We start from the raw sequence: 20,584 nt of genomic DNA on the forward strand, positions 1-20,584 counted from the left end.
GTGTTTGTGCTAAGTGATCAAATTGCATAGTTTGCAAAATGTGGGTATGTGCAGAGTTCACAATCCTGATAGCTCAGGTATCCCAAAATGGAAGCTGTGGTCCCACAGTTCCAAATCGTAGAGGAGTGCTGTTTGCAGCCCCCAAATAAGCTGTTTTGGTAACAAAATATTTCTAAATCTTAAATGTAGTGCCCTACAACAGAGCCTTTTAGATCTGAAAGCTGCTATCCTGTCCTTGCTTATAGATTTTTCCCTCTAAGCTAAACATGTCTAGTTCCTTCAGTCTTTCCTCCTATATCTCATCTTTCAAACACTTGTCTTCACTCTCCTTTGAGTTCTCTCAAGTTTGCTGATATCCTTCATGAAAGAGGCCACAATCCAGAGAGCCATTTTATGTCCTTATAAGGGTTTGCTTTCTTTTCAGTAGTCTCTGTATGCTGCATTCACCCTGCTTCTGAAACTGGGGAGTCCAATTATCTGCAACTGAATGTCTGCAGAAATCATTATTTCTCAGCTTTTTAACTGAAATTAATTTTAAACATTTTAGTTGTTTTTATTATCCTGTGAGCTTATTTTAACTTTTTATTCTGTGAAATTGTTTTAATGGTTTTTACTTTGTTTTATATTGTGTTTTAAATTGTGTATGTTGCCTAGAGATGCACATATCAGGTGATATATAAATATGATAAATATTATTAGACAAGACAGTGGTAGCTGGTGAATTTTGAAGCTAGTAGGACTATAGCTATGGTGCATGTTTGTTGTTTGTGCACAATGAGGTTGTCCACATGACTAGTCGGGGGGTGGGGCGGACATGGGGAAAGCCCGACTTCACTCATTGTACACTTCCCCCCAGACATTGGCAAAATGTTGGTGGGAGTGCTGTCCACACTTCCACACTATCCATTGTCAGAGAGCTGGGATAACGCATCCTTGCCTCTGGGTATCCTACAATGCACCGAGCATTGTGCATTGGGCAATTCCCCAGGAGACAGGCGCTTTAAGCACCCTCACTGAGTGTGGCTCACTCAGGAGCAGGAAGCCTGAGTTAAGGGAGAACTTGCTCCCTTAACCTCTGATAAAAGCCAGGCTAAGTGGCACTGCCCTGGCGCAATTAGGCCCAATCCCAGCAGTTCTCACATGCAGCCTAAACCAGGCTGGGCAACCCTAGCCAAGGTTAGGCTGCACATGAGAACAGCCTCACAGTGTGCCCCACTTCCATACCACTGTGATTTTTCCTTGTGTCTGTGCATGCTTTTGGACACACCAGCCTCCAGCCAATGAATAATCACAAGCATTTCCATCTCACTTCAGGGATCATAGCTATCAAATAACTAATTGCATCAGACACTGCAAGCTGATGCACCGCTGAATGTCTTTCTCTCGCAGTTGAATAACCAAACAAAGAGCCCACCCCAACCTCACTTCAGGGATCAGATCTACCCAAATAGAGTTCCATCCTTGTGCTGCTGCTCTGAATGAGTCGAAGAATCTCTCTTTTAGTGTGGTTAAATGATAAATAGCTACAGCTAGAACATAAGTGGAACAGGTAAAATTCATTTCCCCCTGTCTCTTCCATTTTTCCATCCCACATAAATAGCAATTGCATGACCACTCACCCGCAACCCTACCTCTACTACCTGCAACTCTACCGTCTACTACTCTGGCCTTATCCCCTCACCCTGTGCCTGCTTGTACCAATGAATATAGGAAGCTTCCTTATGTCTAGTCAGACCACTGGTATTTACACTGACTGGCAGTGGCTCTCCAAGGCTTCAGGCAGGAGTCTTTCCCAGACCTACCTGGAGATGCTGCCAGGGAGTGAGCCTGGGAGCTTCTGCTTGCGAAGCAGATCCTTGACCACCTCTACAACTTGAGCTCAGCCACCACCACCTTTTCCCTCCCCCAGTGCTAGCATATTGAGGTTTGGCTTGTGACTTGATAAAATGGGCGCCTGCAGAACTCATCTTCATTTCAGTCTCTGCTTGGGCAGAGAAGAAAGAGCCAGAGCAGTCTAAGTGCCAGGGGTCAGAGAAATGGATGTATTTTCCAGAGCCTAAGGAAGTCTCACTTGGGATATGGCAAGCAAGCCCATTTCCATAAGGAAAAATGGAAACCACATTGTAGCAAATGGTGCTTAATAAAGTTTATGTAACTCGGTGTTGACCCATGTCTGTCTGTCTGTCTGTATGTATTTAACACATTTGTATACTGCCCAAAACACCAGTCTCTGGGAGGTTTACAACAAAACAATAAAAACAACAAACAGAAAGGTTAAAACATTACAACAATTTAAAATTTTAAACAATTAAAACAATATCTAATTAAAAGCCGGGGTGAACAAATGCATATTGACTGCCTTTTTAGAAGTTGTAAGAGATGGGGAGGCTCTTATTTCAGCAGAAAGTGTGCTCCAAAGCCTCAGGGCAGCAACGGAGAAGGCCTGTCCCTGAGTAGCCACCAGACGAGCCGGTGGCAATTGCAGACAAGCCTCTCCAGATTATCTAAATGGGTGGTGTGGTTCATAGTCAAGAAGGCGTTCTCTTAAATACCCAGGGCCCAAGCTGTTTAGGGCTTTATAGGTTATAACCAAAACCTTGTACTCTGCCTGGAAACCTATCGTCAGCCGATGTAGATCTTTTAAGGTAGGAGTAATATGGTCTCTCCGAGATCCAGAGACCAACCTGACTGCCACATTCTGGACCAACTGCAGTTTCCGGACTACATACAAAGGCATCGCCACATAGAGTGCGTTGGAGTAGTCAAGTCTATTAAAGCTTTTCACACAACCAGGAGGAAGAACGGGGTGGGGGGAGGAGGCTGAGCTGTACTTACCTTCCCGCCAGATGATCTCCTTGCCCACACGGCTCAGCCATACACACTAGCGGTGCTCCTGGGAGTTGTGTGACTTGCCGGAGGCCAGGACAATGCAGCCCAGCCTCCAGGAATCCCACAATGCATTGTGCACTGAGAGTGTTGCATTGGAGGATTCTCTCACCAGCCAGGTACTCTAGGCCCCTGTCTCAAACACACAATCCCGGTGCCAGGGTTAAGGGTGCGCTCATGCCCTTAAGCTCAGCTAAGAGCTGGGGCAAAAAGCAGGGTTAGGCTGGGTGATGGGATTGGAAACGATCCCAGCTGGGTTAGGCTGTTCCTGAGAACAGCCTTATTGTCTTTGTGTCTATGGGCTGCCCAGATCTTACATGATTTTCAGATAAGAAAATCTGCATCATTAGAGCAGAAAAAGCAACAATAATCTGAACTGCTTGTGATTTGTAGGCCCTCCTTCAGAGCATCACAGAGGCTCCAGGCCTGAGAAGCAAAGCCTGCTGCTATTCTTTAACTAGAATGGTCTTGTAGATCTCTCTAGACTTCATCTTGACTAGTTGCCTTGGCAAGGGCGGGGGGTGTACTGGAGCTTCACTATCTAATTTGCATACATCAACCAAAAAATCATAAATTTAGAATTCCATATTTTCTCAGCTTTCAACCAAATAATTTAGCAAAATATTAATCACACTTGTACCTCAGAACAGACACTTGTGGGATGTTACTTGTCACTTGACACAGATTCATTGATTTATGATTCTCCAGAAATCACTATACAATCAATTGTAGGCCTAAGATTTTATTAGTAACCATTCTGTTTGTCCACCCGTGACTAAGCTCCCTTGCTTCTCTGTGCTCTTGAAGAACAGACTGCTGAGAAAGGCCTCCATCTATCATTGCATTGTACAGAATAATACTTTACCTAAAGCTATCGATTTTTAATCTTCATTATTGTCATAAATTTTCTCTAAGGAGTGCTTACAATTTTTTTAAGAAATTAACATGTAGCCTTATTCGGTAAGAACTATGCTCCTCACTCATGATAATCTAATATGATGCTGTGATTTTCTTCTCTCTGTGCTCTGTTATATACTGAAGAAGCAGATACAAAAAGTGTGAAGGCTTTGTATTATATCCTGGGTCCCATACTTGAATGGAGACCTTTGTGGAGGGAAACCAGAGTGTCCTCAATTCAATTAGGAGGAGAGCTGGTCTTGTGGTAGCAAGCATAACTTGTCCGCTTAGCTAAGCAGGGTCTGCCCTGGTTGCACATGAATGGGAGACTAGAAGTGTGAGCACTATAAGATATTCCCTTCAGGGGATGGAGCCACTCTGGGAAGAGCAGAAGGTTTCAAGTTCCCTCCCTGGCTTCTCCCAAGATAGGGCTGAGAGAGATTCCTGCCTGCAACCTTGGAGAAGCCGCTGCCTGTCTGTGAAGACAATACTGAGCTAGATAGACCAATGGTCTGACTCAGTATATGGCAGCTTCCTATGTTCCATTGTTAGAATATGTTCTGGCAAATAGTTCCCACCGCCACCAGTGCTGAAATATAAAATGGTATGTTCTCCCCACACACATCCTGCTACCCCATGAAGACAACAAATCCCTTCTTACATATCTAATGGTAGTAATTTATCAGGGGGTGGTAGATAGCACTTGAATCCAGGGTCTCCATTAGACCCACAACATGTTGTGCAGGATCCAGGATGTCTGGAAATGTACTTGCCACCACTCCTGATGTCAGAAACCTTGGTAACTGCATTCTCCGTGGTTCCTGACAGCCATGGTGCTACCTGAGAGTGTCCGTAGTCCTAATAGAGGCCTCTGCTATGAGCAATACCAGCTGTAACTGCAAGGTAAAGTAAACTTAGGAAAGAAGTGGTGAGTGGGTTCTGTTGGAGCAGCAGGATCAGGGATGTAATCAGGCACTGTTGTGTTCCCAATGATGCCATCTGGAGAATTACGGCTACCAAACTTCACAATGGGCTCTGGGGGGAAATATTTTCAATTTTGGAAAATATGTTTTTCTGAGCCTAATCCAAATCAGGTTTGTGCAGAGACTTTTCCAACACTAGCCAAAAACATTATAGTCATTTAGAATTGTTAGACAGAAAACCTGTTCTCTAAAACAAAGAAAGGTCAGCACTGACAATCAAAAGTACAAGTAAAACCTCAAACTGGTCCTTGGAAATAAAAATATGTTATGACATAAAGTATGCCCAATGCATTTTGAAATTTGATTTATCTTCAGAGGCAAAATAGTTTTGATCCATCTTACTCTGATAGTAGCAGCTAAAACACTTCCCTTGGAGGAGGTGTGGGACACTGAATGTTCTTGCTGTTTTCTGATTCCATCCCCGAGATTTCTGAATTACAATACTGTTCTTCCTTTTCTTTTCCTTTTTGCATTTCAGTATATCAATCACACGGGTCACAGCAGACATCTCGCTTGCCAAACGTTCAGTATTAAACAATCCCAGCAAGCATGCGATAATAGAACGATCCAATACACGGTCAAGCTTAGGTAAGTGTATGAAATGATAATACCACAAATTGCCACTAACTATAGCACTCAGAACTGCCCAGTTTATTTTATATAAAGGGGATTATTCCATGTAACTCACATACAAGCTGGCATGCGAAGGCCAAACTAGATGTGACATGGGAGTTCCATGACTGAAATTTCCAAAATCTTTTTCAAAAAGCAGCCACTAGGCCCCCCATCTAAACTGGGTCCATGGTACTGAGAGTGGGAGGGTCTAACTCCACACCATAGTCTTGATACAATTCCCACTCGCAAGCTATTAGACCCGGCCACGCAGAGGACCATTGGGCATGCACAGTGGCCTCCAAAATGGCTGCCGCCACTAGAGGAAGGGCCAGGGTAGCCCGAAAACAGGTCAAACTGGCCCTTTTTAGAGCGGGAGGAGGCCACTGGGTGGAAGGGGAGATGGCAGAGACACCACCCCCCGCAGCCGCCAACCCAGACCCAGCAGTGAGTTTAGTTAAAAACAAAACAAAAAAACTTAGAACCCCTGAACTGGCTCGCATTCGAGCCGAGCCAGGGGTATGTTCAGAGGAGGGCACAAAACCAAACATGCCCAATTTGGTTTGAGTCTGGTCCATACTTGAACTGAACCGGGCAAACCAGTTTTATGGACACCCCTAAAAAACATTATGCCCATACTTTTTGTGGCTAATAGAAGCTTCGGGGCAGTAGGTTCAATTAGGGAAACAGTGAGGGAACAAAGGGTTTAAAAAGAAACCTTACCCCACACCGCAGCCCCAATCAAAAATAGGCACTATTTTTCTTCTTGGTGAAGTTAATATTGTACCTCCGTAGATCTTATTGAGACAACTCATGGACTTCTTTTTCGCATGTGTCTGAAATTATGTGTATGTTTAAAAATAGTTGCAGACTTCTCAAGAAGATTCTTAGAATAAGTGCTGTTCCCATTAATTACCAGGATGCTAGATTGCTCAGACCAATTCTACACCTCTCTTCTGGTCTCCGACCAAAATGCTGCCACTAAACATAATGTTGCCAAATTCTATGCAGTGACACATAAAATTTGTCAGGTCCTGACAGCCAGCAGAAAGAAATCAGGCCCCACTTGGCTCAGATCAATTTGTTAATAAATAAATAATCATCACAGCTTACTTCTCTACTGCATATTCTACAGCATATCTCGAGGCTTTTTATAACTTTTACAATATTTTGCAGTTTTTATAAACTTTATAGATTTTAGCCATTTAGCAATAATTTTAACTCTTAGCTTCTTATAGACTTGTTTTATAGTAGTTTTGTGATAGTTTATTGCAGTTTAACAGTAGCTTTATACCACTACCTTCCTCCACTTTAGCTACAGTCTTAGGCATAGCCCACTTCACTGCTGTTTTAATGTATTCTACTTTATGCTGGTCAAAAACCGTAATAATTATTGATTGATTGATTGAATAAGTGCTGGTCATATGACTTCTCTCTCTCTCTCTCTCTCTCTCTCTCTCTCTCTCTCTCTCTATATATATATATATATATATATATATATATATATGTAAAATTCTCTGAGGCCTGCCTATGGCTAATCCCATGAGTGGCAGCTCTCACAAGAGTTCGTAAGCAGAAGCACTGTGGTGACTGGGCAGTGGAGATTCCATATGCAGATAGGGAGAAGGAGCCTGTGAGAGCAGAAGCAACATGGTGATTGGGCAGTGGGGATTTCATATGGAAATAGGGAGGAGGAGCCTATGGCACCATGGTGATTGGGCAGTGGGGATTCCATATGCAGATGGGGGGAGGAGCCTGTGATGGTTAAGGTCAGTTAGAATACAACTATTACTGGTTGGAAGATGTTCTTGATTGTAAAGGAGAGGAATCTGTATATATAAAAGAATAGTGGGCAGGGGTCTGCAAAGAGAGGGGTCGTGAGGAAGCAAAGAGCCCCTTCAGGAGAAGGAGGCTGTTGTTGAGTGAATTAGATGAGGAAACAAGATGAACAAGATCTGTTAACTCAGGAATGGAGAGAGAGAGGGAGAGAGAGAGAAAGAAAAGAAGAAGGGAGGGGAAGAAAGACAGAGGGGAAGAGCGAATGGAGGAGAGAGAAAGAAGGGAGGGAAAGAGAGAAAGTAGGAAGGGCGGGGGACAGGCCTGAGCCGGTCAGTGGCCTGAGGGGAACGATTGGCCATGGCAGTGCCTATTGGCAGCAAGGAAGGGCCCAGTCAACCACTGCTGCTGTTTGGAGCTACTGAGGTCATTGGCGAAGGGAGGGAGGCAGGCAAGGGACAGGGACAGGCCCAGGCCTCAGCAGCCTGAGGGGAATGAGTGGCCATGGCGGTGGTGGCAGCAAGGAAGGACCCAGTCAACCGCTGCTGCTGCTGCTCCTGTGGGGAGAAGCAGGAGTGGGGCTTGGATGAGGTGAGGAGGTCTCTGGGGATAGGGGGCTGCAGCTTGGCCAATAGGCACCAGCAACGCTGCAGCCACAACCAAGAGGGGTGAGGGAGATGGAAGCAATGGGATGGAGGAGGAGCAGGAGTGCTCAGGTGAGGGTGGAAAGATCTCTTAGGTGAGGGGGGCTGTGGCAGGGAGTGAGGGGAGCAATCAAGTACTAGCGGGCAGATGCTCTGCACAGGTTAAGCTAGTAGATAAATAATTGTAGATAAAAAAATTCTTAAAATGTCATAGAATTATAGAATTTTCAAGTTGGAAAGGAGCTTGGGGACCTACTGTTCAGTTTCCTGCACTGAGCAGGAATCTCTGAAAGATGGCTGTCCATCCTTTATTTGAAAACCTCCAGCAAAGAAGACCCCATTACTGGACAGGGCAGACTATTCCATGGTTGGACAACTCTTACAGTTAGGAAATTGTTCCTAATGTCTAGCCTAAATCTGCTTCCTTATAATTTCAACCCATTGGTTCTGTTCCTGCCCTCAAGAGCAACAGAAAACAAGTCTGCTCTTTCCTCTATGGAATAGCCCTTCATTTATTTGAAGATGACTATGATATCATACAATAGCAATAGCAATAGCACTTACATTTATATACCGCTTTTATAGCCGGAGCTCTCTAAGCGGTTTACAATGATTTAGCATATTGCCCCCAACATTCTGGGTACTCATTTTACCGACCTCGTAAGGATGGAAGGCTGAGTCAACCTTGAGCCCCTGGTCAGGATCGAACTTGCAACCTTCTGGTTACAGGGCGGCAGTTTTACCACTGCGCCACCAGGGGCTCTTTAGTTTAAAGGGCAATGTACATGGTACTACAAAAGTGGGCCAATATTCATGAGATATTAATTCTTATACACTGACTTATTTAAAATTTGCATTTCCAAAATCTGTCAATCTAGGAGAAAGTGCTTCCTTTAAAGTAACTTTGAGAAACTTTATTGTGAGGTAAGAGAATATGCTTGATCCAGTTAGGGCCAATTCAGACGAATGCTGGCCACAACTAGCAATCAGGATGGATGGATGAATAGATTTACGTACGTACGTATGTATGTATGTATTTGTTACATTTATAAACCGCCCCATCCAGAGGCTCTCAGTGGTGTACAACTACTTAAAACAATATAAAAACAATTTAAACACAATTTAAAACCAATTAAAATGCTTAAAAACAATTTAAGAGCCTTGGAAGGCCAGGCCAAACAAACAAGTAAGTCTTTAGGGCTCTCTTCAAGGCCAACAGAGAGCCTAAACTGCAGATATCTGCCGGGAGTGCATTCCATAGGCCAGGAGCAGCTACAGAAAAGGCCCGGTTCTGGGTCACCACCAGAGGTACTGGAGGTAACTAGAGACAGACCTCTCCAGATGACCTCAACATGTAATGGGGATCATACAGAAGAAGGCACTCTCTAAGGTAGCCCAGACCCAAGCCGTTCAGGGCTTTAAAAGTAATAACCAGCACTTTGTGTTTCGCCCAGAAACATATCGGCAGCCAGTGCAACTGTTTTAAAACAGGCATAATATGGTCTTTCTGGGTTGGCCTGGAGACCAGTCTAGCTGCCACATTTTGAACTAACTGAAGTATCCGAACTACGTACAAAGGCAGCCCCACGTAGAGCGCATTGCAATAGTTAAGCCTGGAGGTTACCAGCTGATGCACCACTGTTTTGAGATCGTTCTCTTCAAGGAATGGACACAGCTGTCAAATCAGCCGAAGTTGATGGAAAGCACTCCTGGCCATAGCCTCCACCTGAGATCCCAGGGTGAGGCCTGGATCCAAGAGCATTCCCAAGCTGCGTACCTGTTGTACTGAGAGTGTGCCTGCCCTGACGGTTGTTCATCCAAGTTGCCCGTCAAAGCTTGGATGGCTTTAAAAGGGGCTTGAACAAATTCATGAAGGACAGGTCTATCAATGGCAACTAATCTGGTAGCTATAGGCCACTTCCAGCCAAAAAGGCAAGATGCCACTAAATGCCAGTTGCAGGAGAACAACAGCAGGAGAGGTGGCATGCTCTCACCTCTTGCCTGTGGGCTTCTCAGAGGCATCTGGTGGGCCACTGTGTGAAACAGGATGCTGGACTAGATAGGCCTTGGGCTTGATCCAGCAGGACTGTTCTTATGAAGTCAGGGCTGGTGCTCTTTTGGTGCAAACCCATCCTGTTCCCATGTTGCAGCCAATGCTTGTCTGAACCGACCCTCGGAGATCATTTGAATTTGTGTTGCTCATAAGACAGCCCCAGCACTCTTGAGAACTGGCAGTTGCACAAGCAGTGCTGTTGCAATTTCTCCCTGCCTGTGAAATTGTGGAAGTGCTGCTTGCACAATCCCCTGCTCTCAACAGCATCATGGCTGCCCTAGGCACAGTGTTATGGCTTTGTAACACTACCCATCATGTCAGCCGGTATTTCTTAGATGTGTTCTTTTAGCATGGCACATCATGGTTCCAGAGACTGAAAATTATTGATACTACTAATATAAATTGATTCTTAACATAAGGAAAGATGAAAAGAAAATTTTAGCACATTATACATATAGAGATACAGTGGTCCCTCGACTTACGAACTTAATCCGTTCTGAATGCATACTCGTAGGTCGAAAAGTTCGTAAGTCGAAAAGCGGTTTCCCATAGGAATGCATTGGAAACGGATTAATTCGTTCTGGAGCGAAAAGGGGGGGCTTTACTCACCCCTTCCATGAAAGTAAGGCACTGTACTGTACTGTATTCCTTGTAGTAATTGGGCGGCAGGGTGCCGCCCGCTTCACTCTCGCTCGGCGCGGGCTCCCGCTTCTCGTAGCCATAATCGGGGCGGCAGGATCGCTCCCAGTCCCTGCCGCCCCCTTCAAGCTCAGTCCCCCTCGGCTGGCGGCCGCCCCCTGAAGCTCCCCAGAGGTCCTCCGCCGCCCCCTTGTTTCCAAATCTAGCCCCATTTAAGAGGACGGGAGGAGAACTCCCTGCTGTCCCCTTCCCGGCTGGGCTGCAACTGGCTTCTAGGAAGCCTTTCGCGCGCCTGCGCAAAAGGTTTCCTAGAAGCCAGTTGCAGCCCAGCCGGCAAGGCAAGCGGACGGCAGGGAGTTGTCCCGCTGCCCGCTCACTAAAGTTCCTTAACTTTTAGGGAACTTTAGCGAGCGGGCGGCGGGAGAACTCCCTGCCGTCCGCTTGCCTTGCCGGCTGGGCTGCAACTGGCTTCTAGGAAGGCGCGAAAGGCTTCCTAGAAGCCAGTTGCAGCCCAGCCGGGAAGGGGACGGCAGGGAGTTCTCCTGCCATCCTCTTAAATGGGGCTAGATTTGGAAATAAGGGGGCAGCGGGGAACCTCTGGGGAGCTTCAGGGGGCGGCCGCCAGCCGAGGGGGACTGAGCTTGAAGGGGGCGGCAGGGACTGGGAGCGATCCTGCCGCCCCGATTATGGCTACGAGAAGCGGGAGCCCGCGCCGAGGGAGATTGAAGCGAGCAGCACCCTGCCGCCCGATTACTACAAGGAATACAGTACAGTACAGTGCCTTACTTTCATGGAAGGGGTGAGTAAAGCCCCCCCCCTTTTTAAGTGGAACCCCCCACCCAAGTGCCGTTCGGATGTTGAAAAATTCGTAAGCGTGCGGCGCTTTTTTCCGTTCGTAAGTCGAAAATTTCAGATGTCGAGTAGTTCGTAAGTCGAGGGACCACTGTAGTAATATCCTTCACAATTCCATCTTCTTCAACTCAGAACCAGTTGTTAAACTCTGTGGGGTTGTTTGTTTGTTTGTTTTTAATGGCAGTTAATTGGCCAAAATATAAACAAAAAATAAGGGCACATCTGGATCTGGGTAACATGAAGTTCGCAGATCATAACAAATCCTACAGCAAAAATGACAGCTATGTTTACACATAAATAAGCATAGCTTCACATGATATGACAAATCACTCTTTATTGTCATTCTTGGATGAAATCTCTTGTCAGTATACAGCTGTGTTGTTGTTGTTGTTGTTGTTACCACTGGTTCTGCTTCCTTGTGTTGAGATTTTCCTTGTTTTGTGATTGTTTTATTAGGGCTCAGTCTTTCTGAACTCTACCTCTCGACAATCACCAGTTCAGTAGCTCTAAGGTAACCTGCCTTCCACCATGAATGGCCAGGACCTTGGACATGCCTAAAGTAATCTTTAGATTCTGGCCATAGTGATTTATGTTCCTGCGTAAGACTATGTACGTCCTTTTATATAAAACAACAACACACCAATGGCTGTTCACCAACTGCAGTTTATCCATATGTACGTAGCTATTTTTCACCTGAGTTCAGTTGTGGATATTCTGTTGAAAAAGAATTATCCTGGTTTCACTTCAAGTCACTCAAGGATTGTGTTCTGATTAACGTTTCTCTTTTCTGATAAACATTTTACCAACTATGTCATGTTGATGAAATAATATGCCAGTCTGTTAATGGTGCAGCAGGGAAGCAAGCTGCCTAGAGAGCAGGAAGCTGTTGGTTCGAATCCCCGCTAGTGTGTTTCCCAGAATATGGGAAACATCTATATCGGGCAGCAGCGATATAGGAAGATGCTGAAAAGCATCATCTCATACTGCGGCAGGAGAAGGAAATGGTAAACCACTCCTGTATTCTACCAAGAAAACCACACAGCTCTGTGGTCCACAGGAGTCAACACTGACTTGACAGAGCAATTTTTCCTCCCCTTTCCTGTTAATACAGATTGAGGCTGTGCACATGAGCGGCTTACGTGCACCGCCGGGATCAAGGTTAATCCCAGCACTGCCTCCGCGGCAAGCCCAGGTTTTATACACAGGCTTTTACCTGGGTTAGAGGGCGTGAGCGCACCCTCTAACTCAGCACCAGGGTTGTTATGTGTATGGTTGACCATACACAGTTGGGCACTTAGAGCACCCAACTCCTGGGGAAATCCCCCAAGGCACCACACTCATCCTGCAGTGCCTTGTACGCTTCCTGGAGATTGGGAAAATGAGAGCACAGAACATGTGGGCACATGGTGGTGCACCGAAGACTGGGATGACAGATCATGTGTATATATTGGGGGCTGGGTTGATGAAACCCTGCCTTCCCACTCGGCCACCGGCTGCTCACAGGCATAGCCTTATTAGCTTTGTTTTCATGTTATTTCATTCATTCATTCATTCATTCATTCGATTTCTATACCGCCCTTCCAGAAATGGCTCAGGACAGTTTACATAGAGAAATAATACATAAATTAGATGGTCCCCTGTCCCCAAAGGGCTCACAATCTAAAAAGAAAGACAAGATAGACACCAGCAATGGTCACTGGAGGTCCTGTGCTGGGGGTGGATAGGGCCAATTACTCTCCCCCTCCTAAATAAAGAGAATCACCACGTTAAAAGGTGCCTCTTTGCCAAATTAGCAGGGGTTCATGTTCATGATCATGAAGGGGATCATGTTCATGATCTTCTGATGTGGCCCTTGGTACAGCATGAATTGCCATATCTCTTCCATATCTTTGATAAATACAAATTGACTAGAGACCAAAAAACTCTTGACGTGTTTTGTTTTTTTTAAGTGTGTGAGGTTTTGGGTTTTTTGAGAAAAGAAGACTCAGAATGCATGTTTAAAACTTAGTAGCCATATATGTGTGTCTGTGTGTAGATGACATCTTTATATGCCACTGAACCAAATACGTGATTTTTGCTTCATTTCTTTGTCAGTCTTAAGAACCCAACCTTTTTCCTTGTTTGCTCCCATGTATGTTGTAACCTTATCTCATTCTGTATGCTTTGGACAAGAACCTGATTATCTCGGGGGGTTTTCCATTTTTTGCTTCATTAATGCCCTCCCTTTCCAGATGTGTTGGGTATGTATATATGGTTGCTGTTTCCCCCCTCTGTGTGTGTGTGTGTTCAGTATGTATTGTACCTCACAAAACTGCTGTCTCTTTTGGATAGCAGGTTTTGTAGTGGTAAAAATAAATCACTGGTGTACTTTGTACTGAATTCTCTGTGCTGGAAGATGTTCCCAGTTTTAAATGTCAGAAATCAAGTTGCAATTGGGAAGAAAGCATTTGACAATTGGATTTTTTAAAAAAATGTATGCCTAAATTGTGTGTTCCAAAATAATAATTCCATCGGTTCCAAAATTATAATTGTGTATGTGCAAGAACAATTCTATGCAGCTGTTTGTGAACACAGTCCTCCATTTTGTGTGTACACATGGTTATGTATGCACACATTGTTGCATGTGTAATAGAGGTGCTTTGTTTTGAAAACGTTGCTTTAGAAGCTTTATTTGTTTTGTTGCTACATGTATCATGTAGATTGCATGATAAAACGCAACCTCTAAATGTTTGAAGAATCTGTGTATTATAATGAATGCATTGTGGGTGTCCAAAATTCATCAAACATCCCCTTTTTTCCTACATAAAGGTGTGCATGCAAACCAGATTCATTGCACAGAAGTAGCCCTTAATAGCACTGAAAATCCATCATTGCAGGAAATTGAAATCTTCATAATAATCTTTTATAAGCACTATAGGTGGCTTCACATGAAATGTGACAAGTAAGGTTGCTATGTGAACCTTTAGTTTCTGGAGTGCATGCAGGAGCCTGATGGCCAGTGTCGGCAAGGATGTGCCAGCATTGGACATGTTGTCCAAACTCCCCAACACCAGCATATTTTATCCTACATTTGGTTCCAAACCTGACATCTGAATGAATGAATTTTATTACAGTCAATGACCAGCAAACAAAATAATTTTTTTTAAAAAAAAATTGAATTAAAGTAAATAAAATCAAAACTACAGGACTGGATAATAGAGCATCAGAACATATTCATACAGAGGTCTCAGTTACAATTAATCAACAGCTCCCATCTCAGTTTACATGCTGCGGCACAGAATCTTGCTACCCTAGCTGTAATTGCTGTATACTGGTCTGCCAGAAGGAAGGAAGTGCAATACTCTTCCCATCGACCTGGCATATTTTTTAGAAGTGGTTCAGTCCAGGCAATGCGAATGTCCCTATAATATAAACAGTATAAAAGAACATGGGAGGTGGACTCAATATTGCCTGAACCACATGGACATCGCCGGTTCCTGTGCGGTATTTTCTTAAATCTGCCATCCAAAACGGGAGGAGGAAGGGCATTAAACCGCTCGAGTGAGAAAGCTCTCCTCTGATTTAGAGTCGTCAGATTTGTGAGGTACGCAGCTGGCTGAGGGTAGTTTGAGAAGCCACCTGGAATACTACTGATGGCAACAAGGGTTAAATCAGATTGCTTCTCCGTAGCCGCAATATGTTGTTTAAGAATTTCTTTGGCAGCATCATGTCCCAGTGGAAGTAAATATTGTGGTGAGAGGCCATATCTACTCAATTTATAACAAAGGCTTTTATACCAATTAGAGTGGAACTCATCTTTCAATACCAGGGGGCCATCTGTAACCTACTTCAAGCAGGTTCGGACAATATACCCAGTGTCAGCATATCCTTACCAACACCAGAAGTCAGGCTCCCTCACACACTCCAGGCAGTTTGTGGCAACCTTATTTGCCGCATTGCATGTGAAGCGGTCCGATGAAATAGATACATCAAAACATTTAAGAAGTATTGCAACCATAGTAAAAGAGCTTATTGCTTTGAACATAGAATATCAGGAGAGGAATCTAACAAAAGGGAGGAATCCAACGAGCATGCAGACCTCTACTAGAGCCTTTGTTCGTGTTCCTTATATAGGATGATTTGATCTCTGTGATGGCCAACCCAAGCTCAGATGATGATAACATAAAAGCTTGCCCCTATATCCATTAGGGATGTGCAAAATTATTCGGGTATAAAACTATTTGTACCCAAATCTGGCTGATTTGGGTGATTTGTAGACAAAACAAATCACCCCTGTCCTCAGTTGCCCAGATTTGGGTACAAAACAAATCACCCCAGATTCGGATCCCAAAATTTTGGAGATTCGGACCTCCATTTTGTGGCCACAGTGGGTTGGATGGTAGTGTCCAATGGGTGGAATTTACCACCCAGATTTCAAGGAAATTGGGCAAGGGGGTGATTTTTAGAAAATGTTTGGCTTAAAGCATCTTTAAGCTTTATGCAATAGGGAACAATGGGGATTTCAGCAGTTGTATAGATACATGTGGAGGGCACAAGGTGGCCCAGATCAGGTTGTGGTGGGTGGTACTGCCCAATGGGTGGAAGGAAGCTACCACCCAGATTTCAAAGGAATTGGGCAATGGGGTGATTTTTAAAAGCTTTTTGAAGTTGGCATGTTTTGGGGGCAGAATCAGGGCAGCAGAAAAGGGGTTTGGGGGTAGAACAGTGGGTCAAGTGGTAGTGCCCCAATGATACCACCCAGATTTCAAATAAGTTGTTTGTCACTGAATCCATTCTCATTTCCTACCAGAGAATCTACTCTCAGAAGAACACCTCAGAAACAACAAAACCCAGTGCCCCATGGGCTTGTTATTTTGGGGGTGGTTGGCACCCTATGTGCACTACACCACATCCAGCTCTGGGCCACCCTGGTACCCCCAAGTGGAGTTATGGGGCTGCTGAAAATCCCCATTATTCCATATTGGGGGGGAGCTTAAAACTTCAGAAATTCTTTAAAAACCACCCCTTTCACCAATTTCTTTGAAATCTGGATGGTAGCAGGGACTCATTGGGGCACTACCACCTTACCCACTCTTCTGTCCCTGAAACCCCTTTTCTCCCCCAAAGACATGCTAACTTCAAAAATCTTTTAAAAATCACCCCTTTGCCCAACTCCTTTGAAATCTGGGTGGTAACTTCCTTACACGCATTGGGCAGTACCACCCACCACAACTTGCTCTGGGCCACCCTGGTGCCCCCCCCGAGTTATAACTAAGGCTACTGAAATCCCCATTATTCCCTATGGGAAAAAGCTTAAAGATGCGTAAACTTCAAAAATTCTTTAAAAATCACCCCTCTTCCCAATTTCTTTGAAATTTGGGTGGTAGCTTCCACCCATTGAGCACTACTACCCACCCCACTCTTTTGCCCCCAGGACCCCTTCTTTGCCTTGAATCGATTCAGATTTGGAAAATTTGGGTACAAATTGAATCTGCAGCATTCGGGGGGCAGATTTGGACCCAAAACAAATTGGGGGTGATTTGATTTTGGTACAAATCAAAATGAAAAAATTGATTCATGCACATCCCTAATAGCCATCTCAATTCCCCTCACAGAATAATCATATTCAAGTAGGAAACAATTATGAGCTACAAATGAGCAACACTTTTTGTCCTAGTTCTAAAAGGTTATTATATCAGGCTTCTTTCTTATACCATTAAGGGCAATTTACTTGGCCTCTGGGAAGAAATCAGTAAAGTTCTAGGCAAACTGGACTCAAACCGAGCCACACGTGTGTGTTTTTTAGATTGAAAGTGGAGGGTCTGAAGTGGGAGATGGTTTTGAAAAACTACTCCCTACTCACAATTTTTTACCTGCTTTGTGTTTTTGCCTGTTATCTGCTGCCTATTATGTGTTTTTGTTGCTGCCTGTTTTGTGATTCTGTTGGTGGTAGAAACCATGCTCCCCACCTAGTAGGCACTTTTTTTCTTGTTTGTTTGTCTTTCTTTCTTTCATTCTACTGAGGACAGGAAAAAGGACAGGCAACATTGCTCTTTGGTTTGACTTAAGATATTAGCCCTATTCAGACATTATGTTGTGTACAGTTGTCTGCACACTTGTACATGTTTTGGTATGAATGGCTGTACCTCTCCTCCTTTAAAAAGTGAACCTGAGTACAGGCACCCCGAATTAATGGTATGGATAGGAAGTGTACTGCTGTACCTGTGTTCAATATAACGCATGAATAACTGTGCCTCTGTACAGATCTGAACCTGTGAGCACTGTACACCTGTGCCAGTGTTGAACATGGCATGTGAATAGGGCTATTGTATGACATCATCATGAATTCAAGTTAGACCAGAAGGCAGCTCACTCTGAAATCTTGTGGTTTGGGAGGGGGGAAATTATTCATTACCTACTCACAGCGCAATTACCACACCACTGGTAAGTTTGCCCCATAAGTTACCTTGTTTAGGGTTATTCCTCCAAATTGCCCATATGTCCCTGGCTTACATACAGCACAGCACCTGGCCGGTCCAAGATTGTGGCACTCATGCTTGTTCCGTGCCTCTCTAAACCACACCCAAACAACTAACAAATTCGCAGAGCACCTGTTGCTACTAATTATAAGAGTCATTGCTGTAGCAACGAGCTTCCTATTATTCTCATAAGGTTGCTGCACTGTATGTAAGCCCCCACCCCCAGCTTCACACATTGAAAAAGTGATGGTTGGGAGGGCCAGTTTCAGCTTGGCATCAAACTTGAACTCTCAGTGCTGCTTTACACAAGACGGATTTCCTAGACAAAAGTCGTAAAAAGTTGCACAAATTCCACATGTATGTCTTTTCCTCTGCTGGTGACATGAATGTGTGTACATTCATCATCAGGTCTGCAAATAGAGTCTGAGCTTGGTTGTCATACTTTATTTTGCCATGGCAGCTCTCCTCTCTGTTGGTTCTCATCCTTACCTTCCTAAGTCATGTGCCTCTACTTTGCTCCACCCTAGTTGTGTTGAGTTCTCCCTTCTTGCTCAAGGCACATGCAGAGCAGCTGTGGCTAGCTGAGCTGTATCAGAAGTGTGTTGGAAGCTATGACGGCTTTAAGTATTGTCTACACAGACTGGCAGCGGCTTCTCCAAGGTTGCAGGCAGGAATCTCTCTCAGCCCTATCTTGGAGATGCCAGGGAAGGAACTTGGAGCTCAGATGCTCTTCCCAGAGCAGCTCCATCCCCTAAGGGGAATATCTTACAGTGCTCACACTTCTAGTCTGCCTTTCGTATGCAACTTAGCTTAAGGGGACAAGTCATTCTTGCTACCACAAGACCAGCTCTCTTCCCTAGAAGAGAGTAGAAGCTTTCAGGCGGATAGATGGCAGGTTGTGAAGTGCAAAGCTTGCAACTTCAAGCACCAGGACTGGTTCACATCTAATGATTTCAGTGAAGATATGGTCCACTGCGTGGGAATTCTGAGCTTGGACTCTTTAGAGCGGTACAAAGCTACCTGTGCCTCTCCTTCCTCAGGTGCCTCTTGTCTCCCAGTTTGAGAAACTCAGCTCTAACCAAGTATTGATGCTTGGACCTTTCTAAGTCCATATATGTGCTTGAACAGTCACTCACATTATTGTGAGGGGAAACATTGATGGGCAAGAGAGGCACCCGCACTTCTGCAAGGCTCTCCAAAACATGTCAGCGCTGCTGCAGAGGCAGGCTGTGCCATGCCTACTAAGCACTGCGTAGCCACAGTTATAACCTTACTTCCATTGGGAATGATGGGAGTAGTGTTAGAAGGCACGGAGCAGTGCTTGCAGCAACACAGACACCTCTCTCACCCGTCAGCTTTTCCCTGCGCTGCATGTGAGCGACTAACTGTAGCTCCTCTCAGAATATCAGCACATGTTCTGATGTCCGCTCTTTTTGACAAAGGTCTCTTTTTCTTTGGTTGTTCAGTAGCTTTATTATGAGCCTCTTTTCAACTGTAGTATTCCCAAAGTGGTGCACAACAGAACTAAAACAATATGTAAGCATTTGGGGTCTGCAGTGACAACAAATAGAATCAGAGCTATAGGCAAATAGAGAGGAAGGAAGCAGCTCAAAAGTGTGGAACAGAATTAATCTCTAGCTCGCACAAAACATGAGCTAACGTGATCAAGCTGTGCTGGGCTAGACCACCCCATACTGCAAGGGGGGGTCCACATGACTGAATGCTGCCCCACATTGCCTCACAGTGCAGCCCTATACAGGGGCGTAGCAAGGTTGGAGTGGGCCCAGAGACAAGATTTTAAAATGGGCCCCCCCCCACTCACTGCCGCTCAGCTCATGAAGTAAAGGAATCTTAAATGAGGCTGAATACTGGTAACATCATCCTAAATTATTTTTTAAAAGATTTTGCAAATTGTGGACGATGCAAGTCATTTCATGGTACTAGAGAAAGACGTGCTGTTCTGGTAGCTCCAAGTCTTAACACTCACATCAATTTCGGCGGATAAATACAACTGAAGGAAGCCCGGACAGGTGTGCGGCTGGGAGTCAGTCATGTGACTTGCCTCGGGGGGGGGCATGGCAGTGGGCCCCCAGACAACTGTCTCCCCTTGCCCTATTATAGTTACACCTTCTATAATGAGCATTCTTATTTGTCTGAACATATCGGAACATTTTGGATATTCTCCAAGTGAACTGGCTAAACAAGGTCTTATTGTAGGGGAAATTTTTCATTTGACAAATATATTGGTACATTGGCCGTAATGGTACATTACTGCACAATCGTATGCATGCATGCAAGTTGTGCAGCTGTTGCACAAGAGTAAGTCTATTAGATCATCATTTGTACAACTTGCATGCATGCAGAGTTACTCTGCTGATGTACCATTGTGCAATATGTCAGCCACTGTTAACATTTTGTTTTTCATTCCAGGAAAGTTAACTATAAAGTCTGTCTTTTGCAGTGCTGTTTATACTTTTTTAGGTAGTATATTTACAGCTCATTCCAGCAAATGGCAGTAGTCCATCATGTTATTTCCCTAGATACTGCCCCACCACTTCTGGTTTTTCTTCTGCTTCCAGGAAAAAGGATGAGAAGCACGGAGGAGAAATTTTGTTTGTGTCTTTTTGATCATGCTTTTCCAAAGTGGCTAACCAGATTACTGATTTACTTAGCTTCTCAGTACAATATCATAGGAAATGTAAGAATCATCATATGGAAGATGATTTTTGATGGAAACATGGGGTGTTTCCATCATTTGGACATTTGTGGCGGAAAAGATCTTTC

General features: G+C 44.5%; 1 protein-coding gene across 10 annotated transcripts in view; it reads left to right on the top strand.

Annotated features, from left to right (window-relative positions):
• The window catches only part of CACNB2 (calcium voltage-gated channel auxiliary subunit beta 2), a 303,174-nt gene that overhangs the window by 273,569 nt on the left and 9,021 nt on the right, over positions 1-20,584 (top strand). For all 10 annotated transcript variants that reach the window (XM_053259773.1, XM_053259772.1, XM_053259771.1 and 7 more), the window contains one exon: positions 5,245-5,354. In XM_053259773.1, coding sequence (XP_053115748.1) covers positions 5,245-5,354 — 110 coding nt within the window. The remainder of the gene's footprint in view (positions 1-5,244; positions 5,355-20,584) is intronic.

Source organism: Hemicordylus capensis, chromosome 6 (assembly GCF_027244095.1).
Source record: "Hemicordylus capensis ecotype Gifberg chromosome 6, rHemCap1.1.pri, whole genome shotgun sequence".
NCBI classification, from domain to species: Eukaryota; Metazoa; Chordata; class Lepidosauria; order Squamata; family Cordylidae; genus Hemicordylus; species Hemicordylus capensis.